General features: G+C 47.1%; 1 protein-coding gene across 11 annotated transcripts in view; it reads left to right on the top strand.

Moving 5' to 3' along the window:
• The first annotated feature begins 329 nt into the window (after positions 1-329).
• Positions 330-24,597, top strand: part of TSPAN12 (tetraspanin 12) — an 86,122-nt gene continuing 61,854 nt past the window's right edge. For 2 of the 11 annotated variants that reach the window (XM_049093858.1, XM_049093859.1), the window contains exons 1-4: positions 884-991; positions 1,308-1,564; positions 14,957-15,039; positions 16,128-16,263. In XM_049093858.1, the coding sequence (XP_048949815.1) occupies positions 1,382-1,564; positions 14,957-15,039; positions 16,128-16,263 (402 nt within the window). In that variant the 5' untranslated portion in view covers positions 884-991; positions 1,308-1,381. Of the gene's footprint in view, positions 439-825; positions 992-1,307; positions 1,565-2,155; positions 2,267-14,956; positions 15,040-16,127; positions 16,264-24,597 lie in introns of those variants that run through there. The other 9 variants (XM_049093853.1, XM_035698377.2, XM_049093854.1 and 6 more) reach the window with 9 other exon arrangements.

Genomic DNA, 24,597 nt, shown 5'->3' with positions numbered 1-24,597 from the left:
GAGGGTCCCGGCCGGCCCAGGCGGCGGCTGCAGGAGGTCGCAGACCCCCCCGCCCCCCCCAGGCACGCACGTCCTCCTAGAGCGAAGGCCCCTCCCGGTGCGGCCCCGCCCCGCCCCGCCCCGCCCCTGCTCGGCGCGGCCCGGGCTCCCGCGGGGCGGGGGGGGGCGGGGGCGGCGACACCCCGGGGTCCTGCGGGGCGGCCGCGGCCCGAGCATGCGCCGCCCGCCCTGCGCTGTGCCGGGGCCGGGCCGGGGCCGGGGCCGGGCCGGGCCGCCGCCGCGTCGGGACTGGCCGGGGCTCGGAGGGACGGCGGGGCGGGGGGCGGCGGGGAGGAAGGCGGGGGGGGGGGGCGGCGGGCGGGGGCGGAGGAAGCGGCGCGGCCCCGCGGTCCCCGGGAGGAGCGTCCCGGCCCGAGGAGCCCCCGCCGCCGCCCGACCGTGAGTCAAGGGCAGCGCGCCCCGGGAGGGGGGAGGCGGGGGGGGCGGCGCCCCGGGAGGGGGGAGGCGGGGGGGGCGGCGCCCCGGGAGGGGGGAGGCGGGGGGCGGTGCACCGGGAGGGGGCAGGCGGGGGGGCGGGAGAGGAGCGGCAGGAGGGGGGGCGGCGGGGTGTCCGGGAGGGGGAGGCGGGGAGGGGCGGCGGGGGGGCGCCCCGGGAGGGGGCGCGCTGGCTTTGTGCTGCTCGGGCCGGGAGCGCGGGTCGCGGCGGCGGCGGGGCCGGGGGAGGGGACAGCAGTGGCGACCCGGCGTGTGCACCGCAGCTGCGGCCCGGCCCCCTGCGCCCGCCCCCTGCGCCCGCCCCCTGCACCCTCCCCGCCCCTCCCCGCCCCTCCCCGCCCGCCCGCCGCGGGCTGACCCATCCCTGCGGCCGCGGCGCCCCCCCCCGACCAACCCCAGGGCCGGGCGGGATCCCTGCTCAGCGGGCCCCGGGCGTTCACACTCCGGCTGCGGCTGCGGGTGCGGGTGCGGGTGCGGGGCTCGAGCTGGGCTGCGGGTGCGGGCGCGGGCTCCGGCCGGTGCTGACCCCCCCGCGCTGTCCCGCGCTGTCCCGCGGCGTCCCGGGTCGGGTGGCGTCGGGACCCCCGGGGCCGAGCAGTCGGTGGAGCCGCCGCGGGGGCCCTCGGGAGGCGGGAGGCGGGGGCGGGAGCCGGAGCCGGAGCCCGAGCCGCCGCCGCGTCCTCTCCCGGCAGGTGCTCGGCGCAGCCGCCCGGAGGCTGGGGCTGGGTTACGCGGGGCCCCGGGAGGACCGCGGAGGGGGGCGGGGCGGGGCGGGGCGGGGCGGTCAGGCCGCTGCGCTCGCTGCCCCGCAGGTGGCTGCCCCGTGGCCCGCGGGGCCAGGATGTGGTGAGAGGATGGATGGGGCTTCCCCCTGCCCGGGCTCACGATGGCCAGAGAAGACTCGGTGAAGTGCCTGCGCTGCCTTCTCTACGCCCTCAATCTGCTCTTCTGGGTGAGTCGGGGGCTCCGCGGCGCCGACAGGTGGGCACGGCCGGCCCGGGCTTCCCGCAGGTGCACCTGGCGCCCAGGGCCCGGCTGCGGAGCGCCGCACCCTCTGTTCTTCGCAGGAGTAAGTTTGACCTTAACATGCCTTTGACCTAGCTCCAGTGCTATTTGCAACTAGGAAGAGAAAAAGGAAGGAAGAAAAAGAAAGAAAGGAAAGAGAGAGAGAGAGAAAAGAGGGAAGGAAGGAAGGAAAAAGAAAAGAGAGACAGAAAAGAGAGAAAGAAAGAGGAAAGAAAGAAAGAAAGAAAGAAAGAAAGAAAGAAAGAAAGAAGAAAGAAAGAAAAAGAGAAAGGAGGGAGGGAGAGAAGGAAGGAAAAAAGAAAAGAAAGAAAGAAACAGGAAGAAAAAAGAAAGAAGGAAGGAAGGAAGAAAGAGAAGAAGGAAAGAAAGAAAGAAGAGAGGGAGGGGAAAGAAGGAAGGAAGGAAGGAAGGAAGGAAAGGAAAAAGAAACAGAAAGAAAGAGAAAGAAGGAAAAAAGAAAGAGAGAAAGAAAGAAAAGAAAGAGAAAGAAAAAGAAAAACAGACCTCTACGCCTGCATGCTGCTGGCAGTAAAATTAGACTGGAAGTGAATCTAGGGATATAAATAAATGCACGTGCTTGTGCTTGTAGATAAGAAAGTCGTGACAGACGACTCAGGGAACTGCTTGTTTTCAGGAATTTCAGATAACTGTCCACGCCGAGAATTGCTTCCTCACCTGGCACTAGCCTATGACACCCGGTGGGGGCAGGCAGTCTCACTGCGTTGTTGTAGGAGTTCACACACAGGTAATCCTATCAAAAGACTGGGGTACGCTTTTCTGGGAGATTCCATACAGCCTGAAAAGGTGGTTTTCATGTAACTATTTCTAAGTTGGCAAAGTTTTAAGGAATTTTGTGTGTGCTGTTGGAAAATCCCATAACCATTTAAGGAAATAAAATACATAAAATTTAACAAGCTCATGGAAATCTTTATGCCGTATGAGCTAGTGACTTTCTATGCTTTGCACCCAGGCATAAATTTTCATTAAGTGTTATTTAATAATCACATTATTGTGCATAAAACTTACGAGGAAAATATAAAAATTTAAACTTTGTTGCTTGGAGAAGCTGACGTGCTTACACAGATAGTTTTTCTTGCCAGTTTTGTATTCTATTGATAATTATATTCCAGCATTTTCAGTTAGAAATTTTAATGTGCGATTTATTTATCTGGCTGACTCGATGGCATTTGCCAGCCTCTTTTCATAAGGCTAGTTAGTAGATGTGGTCTCTAGAGGATGACATTTTGGTTTGAATTAGTCCCTATGGGTGGCTCCATTTTAAAATGACAAATTAAGCCTTACTTCAGCGAGTCATCCAGAAGATGTCCAAACTGGCAGCATTTTTCTCTCTATATGAAAATGAAAAAGCCTCACTGAGTTAAACTGACCACTTGGAAATGTAAAATCGCTAATTGATCTTATTGCACTTCTTAATTCTAAATACGTACATTTTTCAAGGAGTCCTTCAATCACCTGCTTAGCCATAAACAGGTGGCTAACAGACATAATTATTTGTAAAAACAAACAGATCCTAACAAAATTGTTGTTAAGATCTTGAACTGTTTAAAAAACTATAATAATACCACTTCTATTTACTCGTTTTCCATTTTTCTACTTTATGCTTTTGAATTATAGAATCATCACATGTTTATAACTAAAAGGGATTTAAAGATGACCTGATTGAACTTCCTTACTTTGTGAATGGGAAAACCAAGTGTAGGTTGGTGACTGACCAGCGGTCAAATGGCCCAATAATGGCGACAGTATCAGTAGCCCCCACTCAGTTTTCTTGTTCCTGCATAATGCCTTTACTTGGATGATTACGGAGTTCTCAGTCTTGGAATTACTAGGATTTTTGGTGTAGCTGTCCAAAGAATAGCAATTTGAATTTTCCTAATAATCTGTATTATGGGGGAAGACCCCAGTCATTTAAAAAAAAAATGATATTGCTCTTCTGAGTAATGAATTTGCTTAAAAAAAAACTTATTCCTTAAATTCCTCCAGGGCTTGTTCTGTCCCTAAAGAATATAAAATGTGTCTTGGCTGTTATCCTGTAATTTAACTTTCTCACGTTCTGTGGGCACGTTCTGATATATTTATTTATTGAGATCCCTCCTCCCTTTCTCCAGCCCTCTTCCACTAGCTTCCCCTCCAACAAAATAATCCGTGTGAACTGCCTGGTATGGATCCCTCTCTGTTTTTCTTTATGTCATACAAAGATGTGTTTACTCCTACCTGTCCACATACACCCACTCACGCACCTTTCTATGTACATTCACAATGTTGGTTTTTTTTTTTTTTGTTTTTTTTTTTTGTTAAATTTTGGTTTCCTCGTTTAGTCGCAGGAATAGGGGTGCTACCTGGGAGACACCTGATAGGGGCAATAACAAAACAGCGCGTCCTCACCTAGTTCTTGCATTGGCCTGGCACATTCGGTGCTTCAGTCTGTGAAATGGGGATGAACGTCCTCCTGGCTTAGAGTTGCTGTGAGGATCAGCGTCAGTATCTGCAGGGGCCTGTGCAGTTGCACGTAGCCGCGTCTATGTGGTGGGAGGAACAGTGGAGAGAAGTATTTGCGGTCATTACCGTCTTCCCACGGTCTCGATGCTCAAGCAGATGCTCGGGGGTGGATTGCTCGGTCCAGGGAACCGCTGCGGTCGTCCTAGCAGTGTTAGTGTTGTGATTAATACCGTTACTGCTACTAGATTTCTTTGACCCAGAAATCCTGCCTTGGGCGTCTAGGCCCTAGAAAGAAGATACGCCAACACCCCCCATTATATGCACACAAATATTTGTTGCCGTCTTGCGGGTGTTACGGCACTTTTTAATTTGGGTCAGTTGGAAAGGCTCAACGTGTCATTCCACTGCTGCTGTGCTTCTGTTTCCTCCCCTCCCAGTTGAGCTTGAGCATAATTTTCTTTAGACCGGGAGATGTTTCTTATATATTATTTCATTTTATAATTCATATTCATGAACTATTTCATATTTACCATAGAGGCTTGCCTTGTTGTTTGTCCGTTGACGTCATTGATGCTGTTGCTATACAATAAACAGATTTTCATATGCTGTTTTTATTAGAATTTTTCTTTTTTTTAATTATTATTTTTAAGATTTTATTTATTTATTCATGAAAGACACAGAGAGAGAGAGAGGCAGAGACCCAGGCAGAGGGAGAAGCAGGCTCCATGCAGGGAGCCCGATATGGGACTCGATCCCGGGACTCCAGGATCATGCCCTGGGCCAAAGGCAGATGCTAAACCACTGAGCCACGCGGGGATCCCAGTATTAGAATTTTTCTCTAGGATTTTAGCTCTTCTCTCATAGTCTTCTGTTCTTTCGAAGCACCCGCCTTTCTTGTTTTCGTTAGCGTTTCTTTTCCGCTATGGGCTGTGAGCTTATTTTATATAATTAAAAATATCTGCTGGGATTTTTGTTGGAATTGTATGAAATGTATATCCAACTTTGGAAGAATTGGCATTATTCTTTTGGTGGTAAAACAATGTTTGCAGATGCTGTATTTCCTTGCTGAGTCAGACATAGTTTTGAGCCTTGTGCCAGGCACATTCCTGGGCTTTCTTACACCCGCTCGTCTAATTCTCCTAACAGCTCTGGAAAACTGTTTGTTTGTCGGGTAACGAGAGGTTACTCGGAGAAGTGCAGTAACTTGCTATAACTTGCTAGTAAGTGGCAGGACAGGGACTCAAAGTCCAGATTTTTTTTTCCTCCCACGTTTTCTAGGAGTCGCACTGCGGGCCAGGTGGGTGGTGCGGTGGAGAAGCGGGCCCCCGTTCCCCCGGTGCGTCCGTCCGTCCATCCGCAAGGAGGGCTCAGCTGTCCACCCCCTCACCCCCAGCCCCTGGAGTGCTGCTTCTCAGACGAGTCACCTGGCAGATCCTCGTTCAGTATCTTGGGTGCGTGGGGCCTGGAAATCTGCTTTTCTAAAAAAGCCCGTCCGTGACGTCGTTGGTCTTTGTGCCACGTGTCCGGGGCCCAGGCTGCCGTCCTTGCTTTTAGTTCTCCCTGGAACTCGGCGCAGAGCGAGCCGGCGTAGCAGGTGAGCCCGACTTCTTAACTCAGACTTCGCCTTCTGAGCCTGGAGAGGGATGGGCCTCGCCTCTTGTTTTGCAAGACTGGGCAACCTGCCCTCGTGACCTCGGGGGTCAAACGCTATAGCCTTTTACTCTCCGCTTGGCATTTTGAACAGTTTTTTTCCCCTATGCATTTTCTACTGTATCAGTACCATCTCCCGTTCTCTACCCAAAAGGATTTTAGGGAAAAGAAAACTAAATTTTAACTGGGTACCTATACATTTTTGTTCGGCTGTTCTGAGAGTTGAAAATCGAACAAAGTGGGCTTTTTGGTTTTTTTCTTGAGTATATTTCAAAATATGAGGCATAGACCTACGAGGAAACAATTAGATCACAAACGTACTGCTTTTTCTCCCTTGCCATGGATCCAGCCCTCTTGATTTGCCATCTGTTGAGTGGCTCTTCCATGTTTTGAAGAAGCATGATCCCAGTACAGCTATCCTGGAGTTAGCACGCAGATATTGAACCTTCTAGGTTTGTCATGAGTGTTGTGGGTTAGTAATGGGAGAAGTCACTTGGGACATGGTGCACGTGAGTGTACCGCCCAGAGAACTCTTTTGAAGCCATGATTCACATTCTGCCCACAAAGAAGCAAGGAATGAGTTATTTTTACTTTGAATTTATCCCACTTTTACCATTTAAATGGCATATTATTTAAGTAAATGAAAGCTTTCCTCCATTTTAAACACAACTTCTGTGGCTTTATGATATGAATGCTTGCCATTCATAGATGGTAATTTTCTGCTATTACAAATATGGATAAATATGGTTGTTTCTGGAAGTTTCTGAGGTTGATGAACACCTGACGTTTATCAAATGTTTGTTTATTATTTTTAAAGATCTAATATCCCATCGTTAATTTTCAAGTCCTATTACCCTCCAGCAGGTAAGAGCCATTGCTTTCACCTACCATTGCTAACAAGAATAGCGATAGAGACACACTCCTCTAATGAGCTAGGGAAAGAAACGTAGAAAAGAAAACCTAAGAAGTGGGCAGGGAATCTAGTTCACTTTTGGGATCAATGTAGGGCACATGAAACCGCAGAAGGTCAATGTTCCATTTCTTTTTCTTTGGCCATATTAGTGAACCTTAGCTGTTTGACTCATGGCACACCCCAAAGAGATTCATGGCAAGTGGACATTTGTATTCACTTTTATATAGTCTTATAAAGATACGATTTTTTTAAATTTTTATTTATTTATGATAGTCACACACAGAGAGAGAGAGAGAGAGAGAGAGAGAGGCAGAGACACAGGCAGAGGGAGAAGTAGGCTCCATGCACCGGGAGCCTGATGTGGGATTCGATCCCGGGTCTCCAGGATCGTGCCCTGGGCCAAAGGCAGGCGCCAAACCGCTGAGCCACCCAGGGATCCCACAATTTTTTAAATTGAAGCCCCTAACTTTATACTCTGAAGGTCACTGAAGTTTGCTTTATTATTATTTTTTTAAAGAATTAATTTATTTATTCATGAGAGACACAGAGAGAGAGACAGAGACACAGGCAGAGGGAGAAGCAGGCTCCATGCAGGGAGCCCGATGGGGGACTCGATCCCAGGATCTGGGATCACGCCCTGAGCCAAAGGCAGAAGACGCTCAACCACTGAGCCACCCAGGCATCCCTGAAGTTTGCTTTAATTCTAAGGAGTAGAGGAGAGCCTTCCAACAGATGTTCAGTGCTTTTTTCCTAAGATCTATTATTTTTTTTTAAAGATTTACTTATTTTATTGAGAGAGAGAGAGCATGTGCATGTGAGTAAAAGTGGGAGGGGCAGAGGGAGAGGGAGAGAGACTCCCAAGCAGACTCCACACTGAGCGTGGAGCCCACCTCGGAGCTCAATCCCAGGACCCTGAGATCACAACCTGAGCCGAAACCGAGAATCAGATGCTCAACCAACTGCACCCCCCGGGCGCCCCAAATCTTCGTGCTTTTTAAAAAGAAACTTTAAAGAAACTTTAGTCTCAGAGATAAAGCTGATCGGTGCTTTTTTTTTTTTTTTTTAAGATTTTTATTTATTTATTCAGAGACACAGAGATTGAGAGAGAGGCAGAGACACAGGCAGAGGGAGAAGCAGGCTCCACCCTGGGAGCCTGATGTGGGACTCGATCCCAGGACTCCAGGATCACACCCTAGGCCGAAGGCTGTGCTAAACCGCTGAGCCACTGGGGCTGCCCTGGTTTTTTTTTTATACGATGTGGCCCCAGCTGAGCAAAGGTAGTCCTCACAGGGTTCATCAGGACCCGCCCTTTGGAGAAGGGCACGAGGGGTGCTTTGGGGCACATCCTTGCTGCAGGCCCGAGCGTTTCTGACGCTGAGCTGCCAGCCTCCAAATAATTAAGACTTGACTTATTTTTATATTTCAATAAATCACAATTCTAATCCTTTTTTTTTTTTTTAAGACAAAAAGGAATTTTAAGAGTACCTAGTCCAATTCTCCGTTTTCAGGAGGAGCAGAGGTTGCAGAAGTTTGGATTACTTGCACGATTACCTGGAGAGAGAGAACCGTAACTACGCTCCCCATCTCTCTTCTGCATTCTGCTCTTTGCTACTAGATTTGACATAAAAAGGAAAGTTCGAGTAGGTATTTTTAAACATCTGTCAGCCTTGAAGATAAATTATTGGTGTCACTGTTACCTTATGTGAGACTATATATTATGGATGGCAGACAGTTGAAGGACTTAAAAGTCTGTTTTGTGACTTTGCTCTTCTTCTTTGGCGGAAACTGTAGGCATACGTCTCAAAGTAGTTTAGGGACTGTGCACACACAAAGAACCCTGATTTAGAAAACAACTTGATTTGATCCTTATTTTTACATAATTAGATTTGAGCAAAACCAGATTATGTCTCCCATGCAGCAAATTTCATACGTGTGAATATTTGTCGAGAGCTAGCATATTCTGAATGTTTTGCAAGACAGAATGTGGCAAACGTCCTGCTAAGTAGTACATGAAGTATATTTCTCTACTATTTGCGTTACTTTCTAAACATTTTCTTGAACTACAAGCAATATTTTGCAAGACTGCAGGAAATGTAAGGAGTCACATGCCTAGTTGCCTATGATAATCACAGTGTTCCTAGAAGTTTAATCATGACGAGTGACAGTTAAAGAATTATTTTATTTTAATCTGGAAAATCAGTAGAAAATGCCATTACGAGTAAGGAGTCCTGAATGGCTTGCATGATTTGTGCTTCTAGATTTAATAGCATCAGGGCTGGCACCGAAGCGACCTCATCTCCTTTTAGCTGAGTTTCTTGCTTAGCATGCACTCTGTGTGTTGTTGCTGCTCCGATTCTCTCAACCCCGGTGAGGAGCATCACTCCTCGAGAATGAAACTGTTCCCAGACATTTAATGCAGCTGGAAATAATGTCATAATAAAAACCAGCTTAGTCTGAGAGTCGCTTGTGCGCCGTTAGATAAAGCTTTGTGGTGATCGTGTGTATTTTGACGGACGTCCTGGGCATGGCTACGATGCTTGGGCAACTGGTGTGCAAGAGCACGGTAGAGTCAAGTAGGAGTCTGTGGTTTAAAGGACACTTGAGAACACTTGAAGCAGCTTCTGACCCGATATATAAATCTTTGATCCTGTGATTCAGCAGGCATCTCTCTCCCCTGGAAAACTTCCAGGGGTACAAAGCTTAGCGGTCCCTAAAGCGGCTTCTGATTTTGCCAGCCTTCCCGTCGAGCCCATCCGGCAAGTTGAGATCGGTTCCCTTTGAAGCACTGATCCTCCGGGTCACCGCCGACTAGCTGCTGGGCCTCTTGGGCGGCCGGCGGGCCTGCTGCTCCTCCCGTCGGGGTTCGCGGGGTACGCGGGCGGGCAGGTGAGAACACAAGGGCAGGGCGGTGCCCCGCCAGTCGTCCCGGGCCCAGACTGCGGGGCAGGAGGGGTCGGGGGGGGGGGCCTGGCGCCCCAGGCCTTGGAGCTGGTCGTGGGGTGGGGGAGGCCGCGGGCCCAGAGCCCCAGAGGCCTGGGGTCTACACGGAACCGTCGGGGAGGCACGAGCAGCTCTTGGTCCTGGGTACGGCCCGTGTGCAGGGACAGGCTGGAGACGGCTGCCAGGTGACCGAGGACGGCCTGGGGCCCTGCAGGAGAGCTGCCGGAGGGAGCTTGACGGGAGCCGGGCCCACGGCTCTGGAGACACTGGCATCGCCTGGCAGCGGAGGGGCCCACGCGTCTGCAGCGGCGGGACGGGGAGGACACGGCCTGGGGGTGATGAGGGCCCGGCAGAGGGCGCGGGGCAGAGGCTCGGCTGCCGGCCAGGCCCAGCTCAGGGACACGCGGGCCGGAGAGGGCTGGAGGGGGCAAGGAGCGGGCCTCGGGGGCCAGCGTGAGGTGAGGCCAGGCGGCGGGCGGCGTGGGAGGCCTCGGTGCGGGAGGCGGCCTGCAGCCAGGCCTGGCCCTCCGGGTCCTGGGGCCCGCGGGGTGAGCGCCCGCCTGCCGGCGTCCTGGGCCCTGGAGCGCGGCCTCCGTCCCGGCCCCTGCTGCACTTCTGACTGCGCCGCCCTTGCCCAGGTGCTCCTTCCCCGCTGACCTTGACGGCCCCTCAGGCCCCACCGAATTGAGAGAGGTCCCTCTGACCCCGTGGAACGGGCCCGGCACACAGAGGGGTCCTTGGAGCAGCCTGACGCAGCCCCAGCACTTGCTACGGTTTGGACTCACACATTCATGCCTTCGACGGTGGCCTCCGCCTGTCCCCTGGTCGAGTCCGCGGCAGAATCGAGACAGGGCCTGGCGCGGCTCTGCACCCCACGAGGCACCCGGCCTCACAGCCGTCGACCACTGTATATTTTTTGAATGAAAGAATTATTTCAAAACCATGCACTTAGGGCAGCCCGGGTGGCTCCGTGGTTTAGCGCCACCTTGGGCCCAGGTCGTGACCCCGGAGTCCCGGGATCGAGTCCCGCGTCGGGCTCCCTGCATGGAGCCTGCTTCTCCCTCTGCCCGGGTCTCTGCCTCTCTCTGTCTCTCTCTGTGTCTCTCATGAATAAATAAATAAAATTAAAAAAAACCCCATGCACTTAGCCATTCTACACTATTGGAAATGTCTTGCAATCGTGCATTTTTTGTCATAGACGGAAGAACAGCGTGTGACGACCACTGATAGTCTGCTATACCGAAGTGAGGCATCTGACGACTTACTGGTACCCTGTCTCAGAGCCATGGTACTGCAAACTGGCTAAGACAGCCTGTAAGAAATTAGAGATGGAGAAACCAAGATCAGTTATTACAACTTCAAAGAATGATAAGGAAAGGAGAGACTCATTTATAATTGCCCAAGAATTTGAGGTAATGAGATACAACGTCACGTTAATAGACTTCCCTGAACCCCGTGGAGCGTACAGGTATTGGAAGGTCCACGTACAGCCCAGGCGAGGGAGAGCGGGCGTAGGCTCAGATCTAACCAGGTGGTCCGGGGTCCCCTGCCAGCCCTGCGTGCTCAAACAGGTTCTGTTGTTATTCAGGTGTGAGGAAGCCAACAGATGAGACGACTGCCGTCGAAGGGATGGTTTATTATACTCACGGATCACAGAGAGAGAGAGAGAGAGAGAGAGAGAGCATGAGCATCATCACGAGGCCCAGGAGGGGAAGCCCTGGGGTCGGTGGCGAGGCGGGGAGGGAGAGGGCGGGCGCACACTCGTAGCGTGGCCGCTGCATCAGCGAGGAACAGGCGAGACAAGTAAGGAGGCTCGGCATCGGCTGGCTTCAGTGCCTGCAGCAGCCTCTGGAGTACGGGGCTGTCCCTGTTGTCTGGGACCCGGAGCTTGGGGGGGCGGCGGCAGGTGTAGAGTGGCCCAGAGTGAGGGTGTGCAGTGGGACAGGCGGTCGGGGTGTGGGCTCTGGGTCCGTTGGTTGGTATTTGCAAACGAAAAGTGTGAACCTGGAAGAAGGACCCCTCCCAAGGGTGATGAGGGCAGGCAGCCGAGGCAGGGTGGCTCGGGCTCCGTGTCCGTGTGTTAGGGTGTGTCCGGCGTGACCATGTGGAACAGATGTTAAAGCCTCAGAGTCACAGAAGCCAGAAGCGTGATTAATAAACCGTGGCTGACCCACGGGGGCGCTTTTATTAGGTTTCCACGCTGTTTTTATTCCCACAAGAAATGAGGAGAGGAAAAACGGGCCTTACCCTTCTCTGAACCGTGGTCTCCGGGTCCTTACTGTGCTGCCGGCCGGGCCCCCTGAGACTCTGCTCACCCAAGACCGCCCTAGGGGGCCCCTACAGACCGCCCCCCACGCCAGCCCGCCCCTTTTAAAATAAGAACCCCGCGTGCTGTGCTGCTGCGCGGCAGGCTCCTCACTGGGGAAATTAATATGCTTCTCTCTAAGCTCGGAAGGCGGTTAGTGACTAAGCCTAAAGCTCCAAAGACCAGGCTTGGATTTGAGTCCCTGCTCTGCCATTTACAGTCTCCGAGACCGTGAACAGATTCCTTCATTTTTCTGTGCTTTATGGGACTTTCTGAGGTCTGTAATTACCTGCCTTATCTATTTTTTTCTTGTGCCCCACAAAAGGCTCACAGAGGCTGGGATCTAGCATCTCTTACTCATTGTCGGGTCTCCAAATCTAGCACAGACACTATGAGGTGTCGGAAAAATATTTGCAACTGAATGAGGAAGGAGCAAATCCACTGGCGGGTTTTCCAAGCAGGTAGCCCTACTCCACTACCCAAGAGGTCCCAGAGCGCGGCCTCTTCTGTTTGCCTTGGAGCCTTCATCCAGAAAGCATTTTCATGACCACTGTCTGGGTCGGTACGGACTCATTCCGATCTGGTATATTCATTATTTCTGTATTTAAAGCTGAATCTCTAATGTACAATGGTGAGTGAGGTCCGTCCATTAAGATGCCAGAAATTAAAAAAAAAAAAAAAGCTGCCAGAAATTACTAAAAGACAAATTCAAGGTAAATGATGTCCTTGAGCATAAGGCACACTTCAGGGAAATCTCCATCTAAATAGGAAGGACCCTCAGAACCTAGGGGTTAACTTTCAAATATTTGAAGAGCTCTCAGGAAGACTTGTTCTATATGTTTGCTTTAACAAAAGTTTTTAAAGAAATTATGGACAATGTAAAACATATATATAAGGATCCTTAAAAAAAACCCTTCATACTATTGTCATACCTCAAACAATAATTTCTTAACATTTTCAAGTATCCAGTCATGTGAAACTATTCCCTGTCATCTCATAAATATCTGTTTGTTTTTGATTGAATCAGCATCCAAATCAGGTCACCATATTGCACTGGGTTGTCTCTTAAAATTTTTTTTAACTTATAGTAGTTTCTTCTTCCTCCCTCTTTTTTTTTCCACATTAGCCAGTTGTGTTTTTTTTTTTTTTTTTTTTTTTTTTAAGGAAACCAGATCATTTGTCCTGTGAAATTTCTCATATTCTCAATTCTGCTGATTGCAGCCCCACCCCATGGTGGCATTTAATGAGTTCCAATGTCTTCCCTGTATTTCCTAGACACTGAAAAGTAGAGCTGGAGGCTTGGTGAGATTCAGGTTTGACTTTTTGGTAAAAATACTTCAAAGGTATCTCTGGGTACTTCTGATTGCATCACCGTGGGGGACACATTATCTCTTCTTGTGATACTAAAGCTAATCAGAGGGGTCTGGTATTTCCCTTCAGCCTGGTGTCTCCACCCTGGGAGTTAGTCTTGCACGTCCCGCATTTGTTGGCCCTGACTACACATTAGAACATCTGCGGAGCCTTTACATATTTCTCATGCCTCAGTCTTTCTCTCTTTTTCTTTCTTTCTTTCTTTCTTTCTTTCTTTCTTTCTTTCTTTCTTTCTTTCTTTCTTTCTCCTTTCTCTCTTTCTTTCTCTTTCCTCCTCCCTCCTCCTCTTTCTTTCTTTTCTTTTTTCTTTTCTTTTCTTTCTTTTTTCTTTCTTTCTTTCTTTCTTTCTTTCTTTCTTTCTTTCTTTCTGTCTTTTCTTTCTTTCTTTCTTTCTTTCTTTCTTTCTTTCTTTCTTTCTTTCTTTTTTCTTTCCTTCTTTCTTCCTTTCTTTCTCTCTCTCTCTCTCTTTCCCTCCCTCCCTCTTTCTTTCTTTCTTTTCTTTTCTTTTCTTTTCTTTTCTTTTCTTTTCTTTTCTTTTCTTTTCTTTTTCTTTTTCTTTTCTTTCTTTCTTTTTTCTTTCTTTTTCTTCTTTCTTTCTTTCTTCTTTCTTTCTTTCTTTCTTTCTTTCTTTCTTTCTTTCTTTCTTTTCTTCCTTTCTTCTTTTCTTCTTTTTCTTTCTCCTTAAGATTTTATTTATTTATTTGAGAGAGAGAGAAAGGGAAAGAGAGCATGAGCAGGGCTGGGGGTGGAGGGAGAGGGTGAAGCCGACTAGCAGGCTCCCCCCAGATCTCCATCTGGGTCCCTGGATCATTACCTGAGCCAAAGGCAGATGCTGAACTGACTGAGCCCCCAGGCGCCCCATCTCAGCCCTACTTTCAAGAATTCATCCAGGGTGAATCTGGGCTCAATAACTTTTTTTTTTTTTTTTTTTTTAATTAAAGAGTCCTACATGATTTTGATGCACAGACAGGACTGGGAACTACTGACCTAGTAATCTGGGCAGTCGCTGAGGATCTTTGCCTAGAGATCCGTTATTTCAGAAGGGCTTGTGAGATAGTGATACTCTCATGCTTCCTGCATGTATTAACACAAATTCTATAAAAACTTTCATGAAGCCATTGGTTCTTTCTTTAGTTTGCATAGGAAAGGTAGGATAAAAATTGGATTCCTACCAGTTTTCTGAATAATGAGTTGAATATCCACTGTCCTACAAAGGGTTGACAAGTGAGTTTTAAGTATCATTGTAAATTCATAGATTTTAGAATATTTGATATTTCAGACCATTGCATTTTATCATCATCATCATCATCATCATCATCATCATTACTCTGATGTTGTAATTGACCTTTAGCCAATGGAAGCACTTTCAAGTTAGCTCCTGTGACTTTTGTGGGAACATCAGTAGAATAGATTTGACTGCTTCTTTGCTGTTATATATGACATGTTTTAGGCTCATCTTGTACAACTGATAATTTTGTCGTTCTGTGGCCTCTTCATCTTCTTCAATTCCTGTCTTTTTTTTTTTTTTTTGCATAATTCCTGTCTTGAACCTGAAATCAGTCACTTAACAGTTTAGCTCTCTGTGTCCTATTTGGTGACATTCTATTTAGTGGCTATGATGGGATTACAAAACAAAATGGCAGATATTCCTAGGAATAGTGAATTTCTACACAGTTCTTGGGAAAAAGCATAATGATTATGTAACAGAAGAAATCTTTAATTGTTTTAATGATTAATCCCACGGAAAATGTTGTATAAATCTTTGATCACCAATTTGTATTTTTTTTTCTTTCCAGTTAATGTCCATCAGTGTGTTGGCAGTTTCTGCTTGGCTGAGGGACTACCTAAATAATGTTCTGACTTTAACTGCGGAAACAAGGTAGGCTTTGTAACTAATGATTGATTTCTTTCATCAGGTTTCCTTAGACCCTACTTTCTAAGTAACTTTGCCCTCAGCCGTTTAGATGATAATGCTCTTCCACAATCAATAACCTTTGTTGCAGACACTTGCATGTACGGCACTTGCCCTGGAGAACGTTTCCGGGAATGGTAACACCAAGTTGCCTGTCCTCTGGACAGTGTGTCAGCTGTGTCATATTTGTGCATAAAGGACACCATAGCTACTTTTCTATAAGAAAGTGACTTCTTATCTTCATATTCCCCCGCTAAGGAAAACCAAAGTCCACATTGCCATGTTCTTCTCAAATTTCAGAAGGCTGATCCACTAATATCACGAGGGGCAAAATTACTTAACTTCTCACAGCCTCAATTTCTGCATCTCTGAATGGGGACTGTCACATAGACTCCTCGAGATGTCTGAAGGGTTGACTGAGGTACATGTTTGTAAAGTCCTCGATACAGTAGAGCTCAGTAAACAGTAATGGCTAATTTATTATTATTATTATTATTATTATTATTGTTACTAGTATGGTTCTAGTTAATGATTTTTTCATATAGTATTTCAGCAAAAATCATCTCCCTTCCTCTTTCTTTTAACATAGACCAATTTCCTTTTATAGAGCGATCTTTTGCATTTGGGGGAAGGGTCAGTCGGGTGGGCAGAAAGAGTGCTACCTATGGAGTCCCAGACCAGAGAAAAGGAGGGAGACTCTTCTCAGCTGGGCAACAGCAGGACCTGTTTCTTTTCCTCAGGCCGAGGCTACAAAGCTAATAGTAGATGGACGTCTTATTGAGGACCCCCATCTTATAAGATATTTTAAATGAGTTGAGGTAGAAATGCTACCACTTGCATATAAAAACAAAAACTAAACATGACAAAACAAAAATAAGACCAGCAAGCAAGTTGCTGATAGCGCAGTGATTTTGTAAAGAGCTACACAGTCATCGGGTTGAGGCGTGATGCTTTAAAGGATTATTAACATGAACCTCAGTTGTGTCTTGTACTATGTCTGAGGTGCATTTTGGTTATATTTTATGTATAATATGACATCATTGTTCTTCTTTCAGGGTGGAGGAGGCTGTCATCTTGACTTACTTTCCTGTGGTTCATCCAGTCATGATCGCTGTTTGCTGTTTCCTCATCATTGTGGGGATGTTAGGATACTGTGGAACAGTGAAAAGGAATCTGTTGCTTCTTGCATGGGTATGGTGTTTACATCTTCTCTTTATTATGGCTAAAAAGACCAACTGGCACTGTGTTATTTTTTTTCATCAGTGCACAAGATTACGTGCTTAGGGACCCGTGATAGCAGGTCTGTAATCTGTGGTAATTGTTCAACATCCTGTGAGAAGGGAAGCGTTCTTTCCATGAGAGATGATTTCAGCACAAGTATTTGTTGTGCTCAAATGATGAGGTATGGAAATATGTGCGGCCTTTAATTATTTCACTCAGGCTAGGTGTTGGCATTTTCATTTGAAAGTATGAGCTGTTTCTTCGTGTCATGGGCCTTATACCACCCAAACGGACCCCTTGGTACTGGAACAAAGAAGTTGTAACAGAATTCTGGTTCTCTCTCTTCTTTTATAAACAAACTTGCCATAAAACCTATGTGGAAATTCAGGTGGTGAAGAAGCAAATAGATACTAAAATCCCAGCACTGGGTTTACACAGGTTAGTGGGTAAAAGTGAGTCTTGGCTTCCATAATCTTAGTGGTTTTTGTTGTGTTTTGTTTTGATTCTGAAAGTGTTGAACTAGATTGCTTCTTAAGTTCTATGATTCTAAAATGTATGACTTGACTTCTAACTCAAAAATTAGCAAACTCTCTTAACATTAAAAATCTGAGTCAATTTAAATAATAACATATATATATATATATATGTTTTTTTAGCACACTGAGTGTTTAAAGTATTGCCTATTAGTGGCAGCAGATAGTGAGGCTGCTACCGTAATTGCAGACATCTCAGATTCTGTAAGAATTAATTCATTGGATATATTCCTTTCTTTGCAGCAGTTCTCAATGCTAGCTATGCATTAATTTCTTGTAGGGAATGTAAAAAAAATGAATGGGGTGCTAATATGCTGAATATCTGAGCAGAAGAAAAAATCCTGCTTTGTAGCATTTGAAGATTTCCATGGGGTAAATATTTGCAGCATGGTCGACTTCAGGCTACCAAAGTGGTATCACTGAACGCAGAGTTGGGGAGAGATGAGCACAAATTGGCTCTCAGGAGTCAACTCCTGCACACCGGTGCTTGACTGACTCCCAGCCCAAGCCAATTAAAACAGAATCTTGGTGTGAAACTGAACTACAGCTTTGACTTTCACAGGAATGACCTGTGTTAATGTATTAGTTGGCTTTTTGGAGGACTGTTGGCTTCATGGACTCTTCAGGTCTATGATTGGGAGGCAGGAAGTAGACTACACTCACAGAAGGGGGACCATGCCCATTACTTTGCTTCTCTCCACCTTGGTGTACAGTGAGGAAGATGGTAGAAGGGTTTGGAATCTTATTTTGCCATTTAAGATATGTGGACAATGATTTAAACATAAACTCAAGGACTTACTTTATATGAAACTTAGAGTTTACAGGACAGAGAAGGTATTTTGAACTTAAAAAAAAACCCCGGAATCCTTGTTTTTCTTAAGATTTTATTTATTTATTGGAGACAGATGGGGTGAGAGACAGTGTGTGCGCAAGTGCATGAGTGGGGGTGGGGTGGGGTGGGGAGAGGGGCAGAGGGAGAGGGAGAGAATCCCAAGCACACTCTGCACTCAATGTGGAACCTGACTCGGGGCTCCATCCCATGACCTTGAAGTCACCATTTGATAAATAAAATCTTAAAAAAAGGTGACAATCTTAGAATGCTGTCCCATTTACACAGCAATTTAACAATAACTAGCCTTCCCCCTCTCCCCAACTTGTGTGACTCTGGACGGTGCCTGGACTGTGGGTTTGGGTGGAATGGGATAGCATATTTCATGGAACCTCAAAGACTTAGGAACATGTTTTGAGAACCATTTATACATTCCATTAGGGCTGCTTGAATGCTAGTAAAGCAAGCTGGTGAAGAACCAAGCAATTTGGTCTCTGCTTGAGGCAGAAAGAGTCACTGAGACCTGTGATGAGAGGCTAATCTGTGAAGCTGGAAAGAACCGTATGATGTAAAGATGACATGGGGGAATGAAATCATAATGACAAAGATGATGATAAAGTAGTTGATATGAAGACTTTTATATGAATTAATTTTGTGTCCTCCACCATGCTAATGAGATAGATATTTTATCCCCATAATATAGATGAGGAAATGAGGCACAGATTGGCTGATATGCCTGAGTCTGCATGGCTAGGAAGTGGAGAATCTGCTCTTCAGACCATGGCAGCCCACTACGATATATCTTAGCAGCTTCCCTATTTTACTCTATAGCTGCTGACTTTTCCTGCGTGCTCATAAATGTTTCTCACGTGATATAAAACATTTTCCCTAGGGTCTTTCTTTTTTTCAACCTGATAACAATCATCTAAAGTAGATAATTATGAATGAGGTTCACAGAGGTTCAGGGATTTGTCCAAAATCACTCAGCAATAATGGGTTGGAGTTTTGACTCAGACCTCAGTGTTCCTGACTGCCAAGCCCATTCTCATTGGGCCTTTACTGACATCTCTAGTAGATGCTTCTCAACCTTTGAAGTCCAGCATATTTCCCTAAATATAATTTTTTTTTGTAACCAGTTCCAACCAGCAGCCTACAAACAACTTGATAGTATGAACTATTCACCTCACCTATAGCTTTAATTAAACTGGAGTTGAAGCAGATCTTCATTTCGGCACAAGAAATAAACTACCATCCTCACCACCATATCTTGGATGTTATTTGAACACCAGGGTTGATTCCAAGTAGGTTTATTGTTTGAATTTATATTTGAAATTGTTAGAATCCCAAATGAAAACGATCATCTTTAAGAGAAATAAAATGAAAAAAAAAAAGAGAAATGAAATGAAATGAAATGAAATAAAATATGAGCCTGACTATTAGATAGGATTCCACTACAAGGAGAATGGCTTCTTTTTTTTTTCCCCCAAATTTTTATATAAATTCTAGTTAGTTAACATATAGTGTAATATTGCTTTCAGAAGCAGAATTTTGTGATTCATTTACATATAAAACCCAGTACTCCTCATAACAGGGACCCTCCTTACTCCCCATCACCCCTTTAGCCCATCCCCCAACCACCTCCCTCCCTCAACCCTCCATTTGTTCTCTGTCCTTATGGGGGAAATGGCTTCTTAAAAGGAGCAGAGGGGCATTGATGCAAAATAAGACAGGATGTTAGGTCTTTGGTGAATATTTGCGATGCAACTCTCATGTTTTCTTCCTTTGTGCACCTTTTTAGCTTTTTATCCTAATTAATATTTAAAGAAGTTCAATGCATTCAATTCAACTGATTCGTTTCCCTGTATTTGAAGTCTTGTTTCACTTTTAAGACCTGTAAATGAGATTGGCAGGAAGCGGCTTTGTTTTTTTTTTTTTTTTTTTTTTTTTTTTTTTTTGTGAAGACAACCAGTATATAAAAAAAGACAACCACTGATAGTTGCCATATCTTTTGCATGATTACCAGAAAAAAAAAAAAAAAAAAAAAAGAGCTGGCCATTGGGCTCTGTGCTGCTCAAGCAAAAGTCAGAACACCCATTCTGGGTGTGGGAAAAAGTGGGAGACTCTTAAAACAGATCTTTCTAACCCAACTTGTGCTCCCCTCACACCACTCCCCCAAAATACCACAACTGGGCAGGCTAAGAGGCCACCCATAGGAAAACATTTCTGGTGAACTTTGGTCATGAACTTTGACCTTTCTATGGAATTATAGCTGCAAGTTGTTAAAATACCTTAATTTAAGTTCCCATTTAAGGTACCCATGTTGGATGCAGGACATCCAATTAAATTTGGATTTCAGATAAGCAACACATAATATTTTAGTAGAAGTATGTCCCCTGCAGTATTTAGGATGCATATCTACAAAACATCATGCACTGTTTGTCTGAAACTCAGATGTAAATGGGCATCCAGGCGTCTTGTTGGCTTAATCTGTCAACCCTACTCTAATGAGATTTGTTCTTAATAAAGGTGAAATCGTCATGGCACAGAAACATTTGTGTATTTATAGGAATATTTTTTTTATATCTATAAGAATAGTTAAATCCTAACTGTATTAGGGAAACAAGCCAAAAACGACTAGGAAAATAAACGTGAATATGCCATGACTTTCAAAGTGATTTTAGTAGCAGAGATTCCTTCTCTTTTTTTTAAAAGAGAAATTGAAGCTAAATGGAAATTGGTTTTAAGCCTTAGGTGGGTACTCCCGAGGCTTTTAGCTGTAGACTAAATGAAATTCATTTGTTATTGCAATTCTACTTTGCTATTAACATAGGCATTAGGAAAGCAGGGCCGGCTCGGGAATGTAAACATCAGCAGGCGTGTTTACAGTATCGACAGCCCACAGCCCCCCATGTCACCATCAGGAGACCCGCACTCCTCAGAGCCCGATGCTAATAGACCTCATTCTACCTCCCGCAAACCGCCGCAGTCAAGCACTGGTCACAACTTACCTGGAAGCACTGCACATGCTTAGGACCAAGGACTATGTGTTTCAGAGGGAAGGTTTTTTTTTTCCCTCCCATTTTCATTATTCCAGAACATTTGCATATGGTTAACGATTATACGGAGGTACTGGTAAAGCTTTCTTAAAATATGCAGTGATTGAATCAGATGTGAAATGATTCTCTTAATGGAAATCAAGTAAATTTTTAATGGCCATGAAGAAATTAACCATCCTCTGGCTTTTTCTGTGGGTTGAAATCATAATGCAAAGCGGGAATATCTTTAAATAGTGATTTTCTACAGACTCTCGTTAAGGCCTTCTTCCGAGGAGTTGTACGTTTTATGACTATATAGCTAGTCATGAGCGACTCAGTTCACGTTAAACTATTACATTGAATATTTTTATTTTTTTCTGCTTATGATTTTGGTCGATAGCCTAGCAACTGTGTTTCTCGGTCAAGGTCCAGCATGTGGTTGATCGCGGTTTCAGCCTCTGCTCACCGGTTTACCCCGTTTTCTCAGAAGATACGGCGACTTTCTGTGGTTGGCCGTACTGTACCGAGAGGCGAGGGCGCCCCGAGATACGCTGGCGGCCCGTTGCCGTCGCCAGCGTGCCGGTACCGTCCTTGCCGGAGCCCGGGCCTGTGTCCCTGTCCCTCCACCACACTCCTGCTCCAGCGCATTTGACTCATCACCAGGAGTATCTCCGTGAGACTTAAATATGCATCCATTTGTCATTGCAAGGCATTCGCTAGTCATTTAGCCCTGAAAAATATAATCTTTTAATGTCCTTATCGTAAAGGGAACTCTAAAAATTCTGCCTTAGTTCCCTCTTCTTTTGCCAAAGAACCGAAACCGGTTCCCATTCCTTTCTCCCTTTCCCCCCTTCCCATCCCCATCGCCCCCCACGCCGAAGCCACGTGCCCATCAGTGCTAGCCACGGGACGTACGAAGAGGAAAGGGAAGGAGCCAGACAAATAAAGCGAACTGCAGTATTGAAGTTATACGTAAAAAAAGTGTGGGGACACAGAATAAGGAGCGGTTGGAAACTTCTGGCAGGTTTCGAAGGAGGGTCCGTATGAGCTGTTTTGAAAAGGTGTTGAAAATGTGTCCGAGGCTGTGGCGGAGAAGGGCAGCCAGGGGCTTTCGAACAACACGAAGCGCGTGCAGCGACACAGGGAGGGCCCCGAGAGCTGGGTGCTGTGGTGTCCCGGCGGGTGAGACGGGCACAACGTAGCGCGGTTGTGAAGGCGTCTGTGGGAGAGCCTGCGGGGTCCTCGGGCTGCGAACAGCCGATGGGCTGGTCTAGCACGGGGGTGGGGGGCTGGGGGCCGTGAGCCCCGCTGGGGGCCACTCAGTGGTCCTCGGAGCCCCGGCTGGGGTCCCGACCCAGACTGTGGGGACCGGCTCAAGGTGGCTGATCCGGAGGCCCTGCTGGACGGGAGGTCTGGACAAACGTGACTGCACGCGGAGTAGCGCTCGCAGTACTTGACATCAGCCGTGAGGGCTTATTCTAGGGGGAGGCACCTTTCCTGTGCTCGGGTCGCGGCTCTCCGATCCACGCGGGTTCTCGTGCCACGAGACCCAGAATTCTTTGGAAGCTCCGGTTTCACATTTAGTCCTCGAATTCGCAGAGGTGTCCGGCAGAGGGAACGGAAGGCGATGGGGACCTCCCTGGCCCCAGAGGCCGGGTTCCACAGCCGCTCCCGTGCGCGTGCGGGCCGGGCCGGGTCCCAGGGCCCCGTCGGTTTCCCGGTCCCGGTGCCTTGGCGCCCGGCAGGTGTCTTGTCTTTCTGGAACCGAAGCGCGTCCGAGTCGGGGCCCTCGGGACGGGATGCTGAGTGTCCTGGACTCTGTGCTTCACGGTTCGAAGCAGAAGAGTCCGAGCCTTTGTACTGCTGACCGTAGCGTTCCTAAGCTCTGTCGTCTGGTGTTTCCTCCGTAGACATTTCCATGCGCTGCTTCACCGAACGCCGTGCGAGCCCGCGGCCGGCGGGTGCGGCGGGGCCAGCTGGTCGCCGGCGCAGCAGGTGCACCTCGGAGGCGAAGCCAAGGGGTGGGCCTCGTCACCCCCCCCCCCCCATTGGTTAGCTTCCTCTGGCAAACGTGAAACAGCCGATGTTCATTTAAGCCGCATAGCCGTCTAGGCCTCCGCGAGTACGGGGATAAAGCAGGAGGGCAGAGGAACACGGGTACAAAGTGAGAGAGTTGTCATTTCGGCCAATGAGGGAAGTAGCTTTTAGAGACACTTTCTAGAAAAAATGATGTTTGATACTTTATATGCAGTGTCTCGTGAAGTCCACGATGAAATAATAGTCTGTGAATCAAAGTTACGGCGTATTTCATGAAATCGCATAAATTCAAAACACTTTTTCAGGATCGCGATCCATATATTTTTCCCTTTTTTCCGATAAAGGGTGATAACAGGCCCTGGTGATGTGCTCGGGTTAAAACGAATCTCCTCAGCTCACAGGACAGAAACGCTAATTTAAATTTTATTTGAAATGTAGAAACACGGCCGTCCTATCACTTAGTACCTCCGTTGAGCAACGTATCTGAGTCATTCTAAAATAAGTGGTTATCGCTGCATTTTCTTCAGATCACCGCTGTTTTAGTTTTCAAACTTTAGAATTTCAAAACTACAAATTTCCTCAAAATGATGACCACTATAAAGACATTTTTGAAATACTGTTCTTAACAAAGGTAAGATTGTTCTTAGATGATACTTACCAGCGTAGGAATTGTTTCTCATTAAGTGAAAATATGACTTTTTTTCCGTGGCTCTTCTGGGAAGCAAGCATTCAAAATATTTTAAGATTGCCAGTTCTGTGCAGGGTTTACACCTGAGTGGACCCTGTGGATGGAGCATTTAGTGAAACCGTGAAAGGTTTGCCTTCATAAATAGAATATCTTAATTCTAAAAGTTTTCTCTTTGTGCTATGAAAGTATTTTAAAGGCTGGAAGGCTGGTGGAGAGGGCAACCGTGCCAAGACTCGGAAGCCCCCGATGTGTTTGGAGCGGGGCACGCGGGCTGGGCACTGTCTGTGTGAGCGTGTCGTGCACACTGTGAGCCTAAGAGTCATGGGGTCTGTCTTTTGCTCCCTAACGCTGGTGGCACATCTGTCCTTGCCAGTTGCTGAGCCTCCTGCCCATTTACCTGGGAGAAAATCGCTGCCTGGTGTCACCACTCTGGGCTCAAGCAGCTTCACATTTACAGAAACGTTTTGTTTGTTTGTTTGGTTTAAAGATTTTATTTATTTATTTAGAGCACATGCGCAGGGGTGGGGGGAAGAAAGAGAGAGAGAGAGAGAGAGAGAATCTCAAGCAGACTCCACCCTGAGCGAGGAGCCCGACATGGGGCTCGATCTCACGACTCTGACATCACGACCTGAGCAGAAATCAGGAGTCTGATGCCTAACCGACTGAGCCACCCTAAGGGCCCCTCGGAGAACCTCTTTTAAATGATATGAGACAGTATAGGACATGCTTGATTCTAATAGTGTGTTTTTCACTGATGAATAAATAAAGGTGCTCAGGTGGGGAAGTCTTATCTTAGGTCTTAGAATTTTTTTCAGGTGTCTATCATTAAAAAAAAAAGGAAAATGTTTGTTAATGTGGACAATGTTTGGTTGAGGTGTCACAGCAAAAATACGGTGATCACGCTGACGTGGGCACCGGGGAAGCAGGGTGCTGGGCGAAGGTGCCCCTAGGGGGACAGGCCAGGTTCAAGGATCCCTGAGCCAAAAGGATAGAAGGTAGTTCTGCGGAGGACGGGCAGCCCCAGTTTTCCAGCCTCGGGGGTGGGGGGGGGTGTGGGGAGGTTCCATGAACGACTGAGTCATTAACTTGGTCGAGAACAAACTTTTCAAGCCTATGAAGCATCTACCCACCGATAATGGATGTGCTCCCTTCCCATAATCATCGGTCTGTTGATAAAGCAGG

The sequence above is a fragment of the Canis lupus genome, chromosome 14 (assembly GCF_003254725.2).
Source record: "Canis lupus dingo isolate Sandy chromosome 14, ASM325472v2, whole genome shotgun sequence".
Classification (NCBI taxonomy): domain Eukaryota; kingdom Metazoa; phylum Chordata; class Mammalia; order Carnivora; family Canidae; genus Canis; species Canis lupus.
The sequence above is the reverse complement of the archived record's forward strand: the minus strand, read 5'-3'. Positions and strand labels throughout refer to the sequence as shown.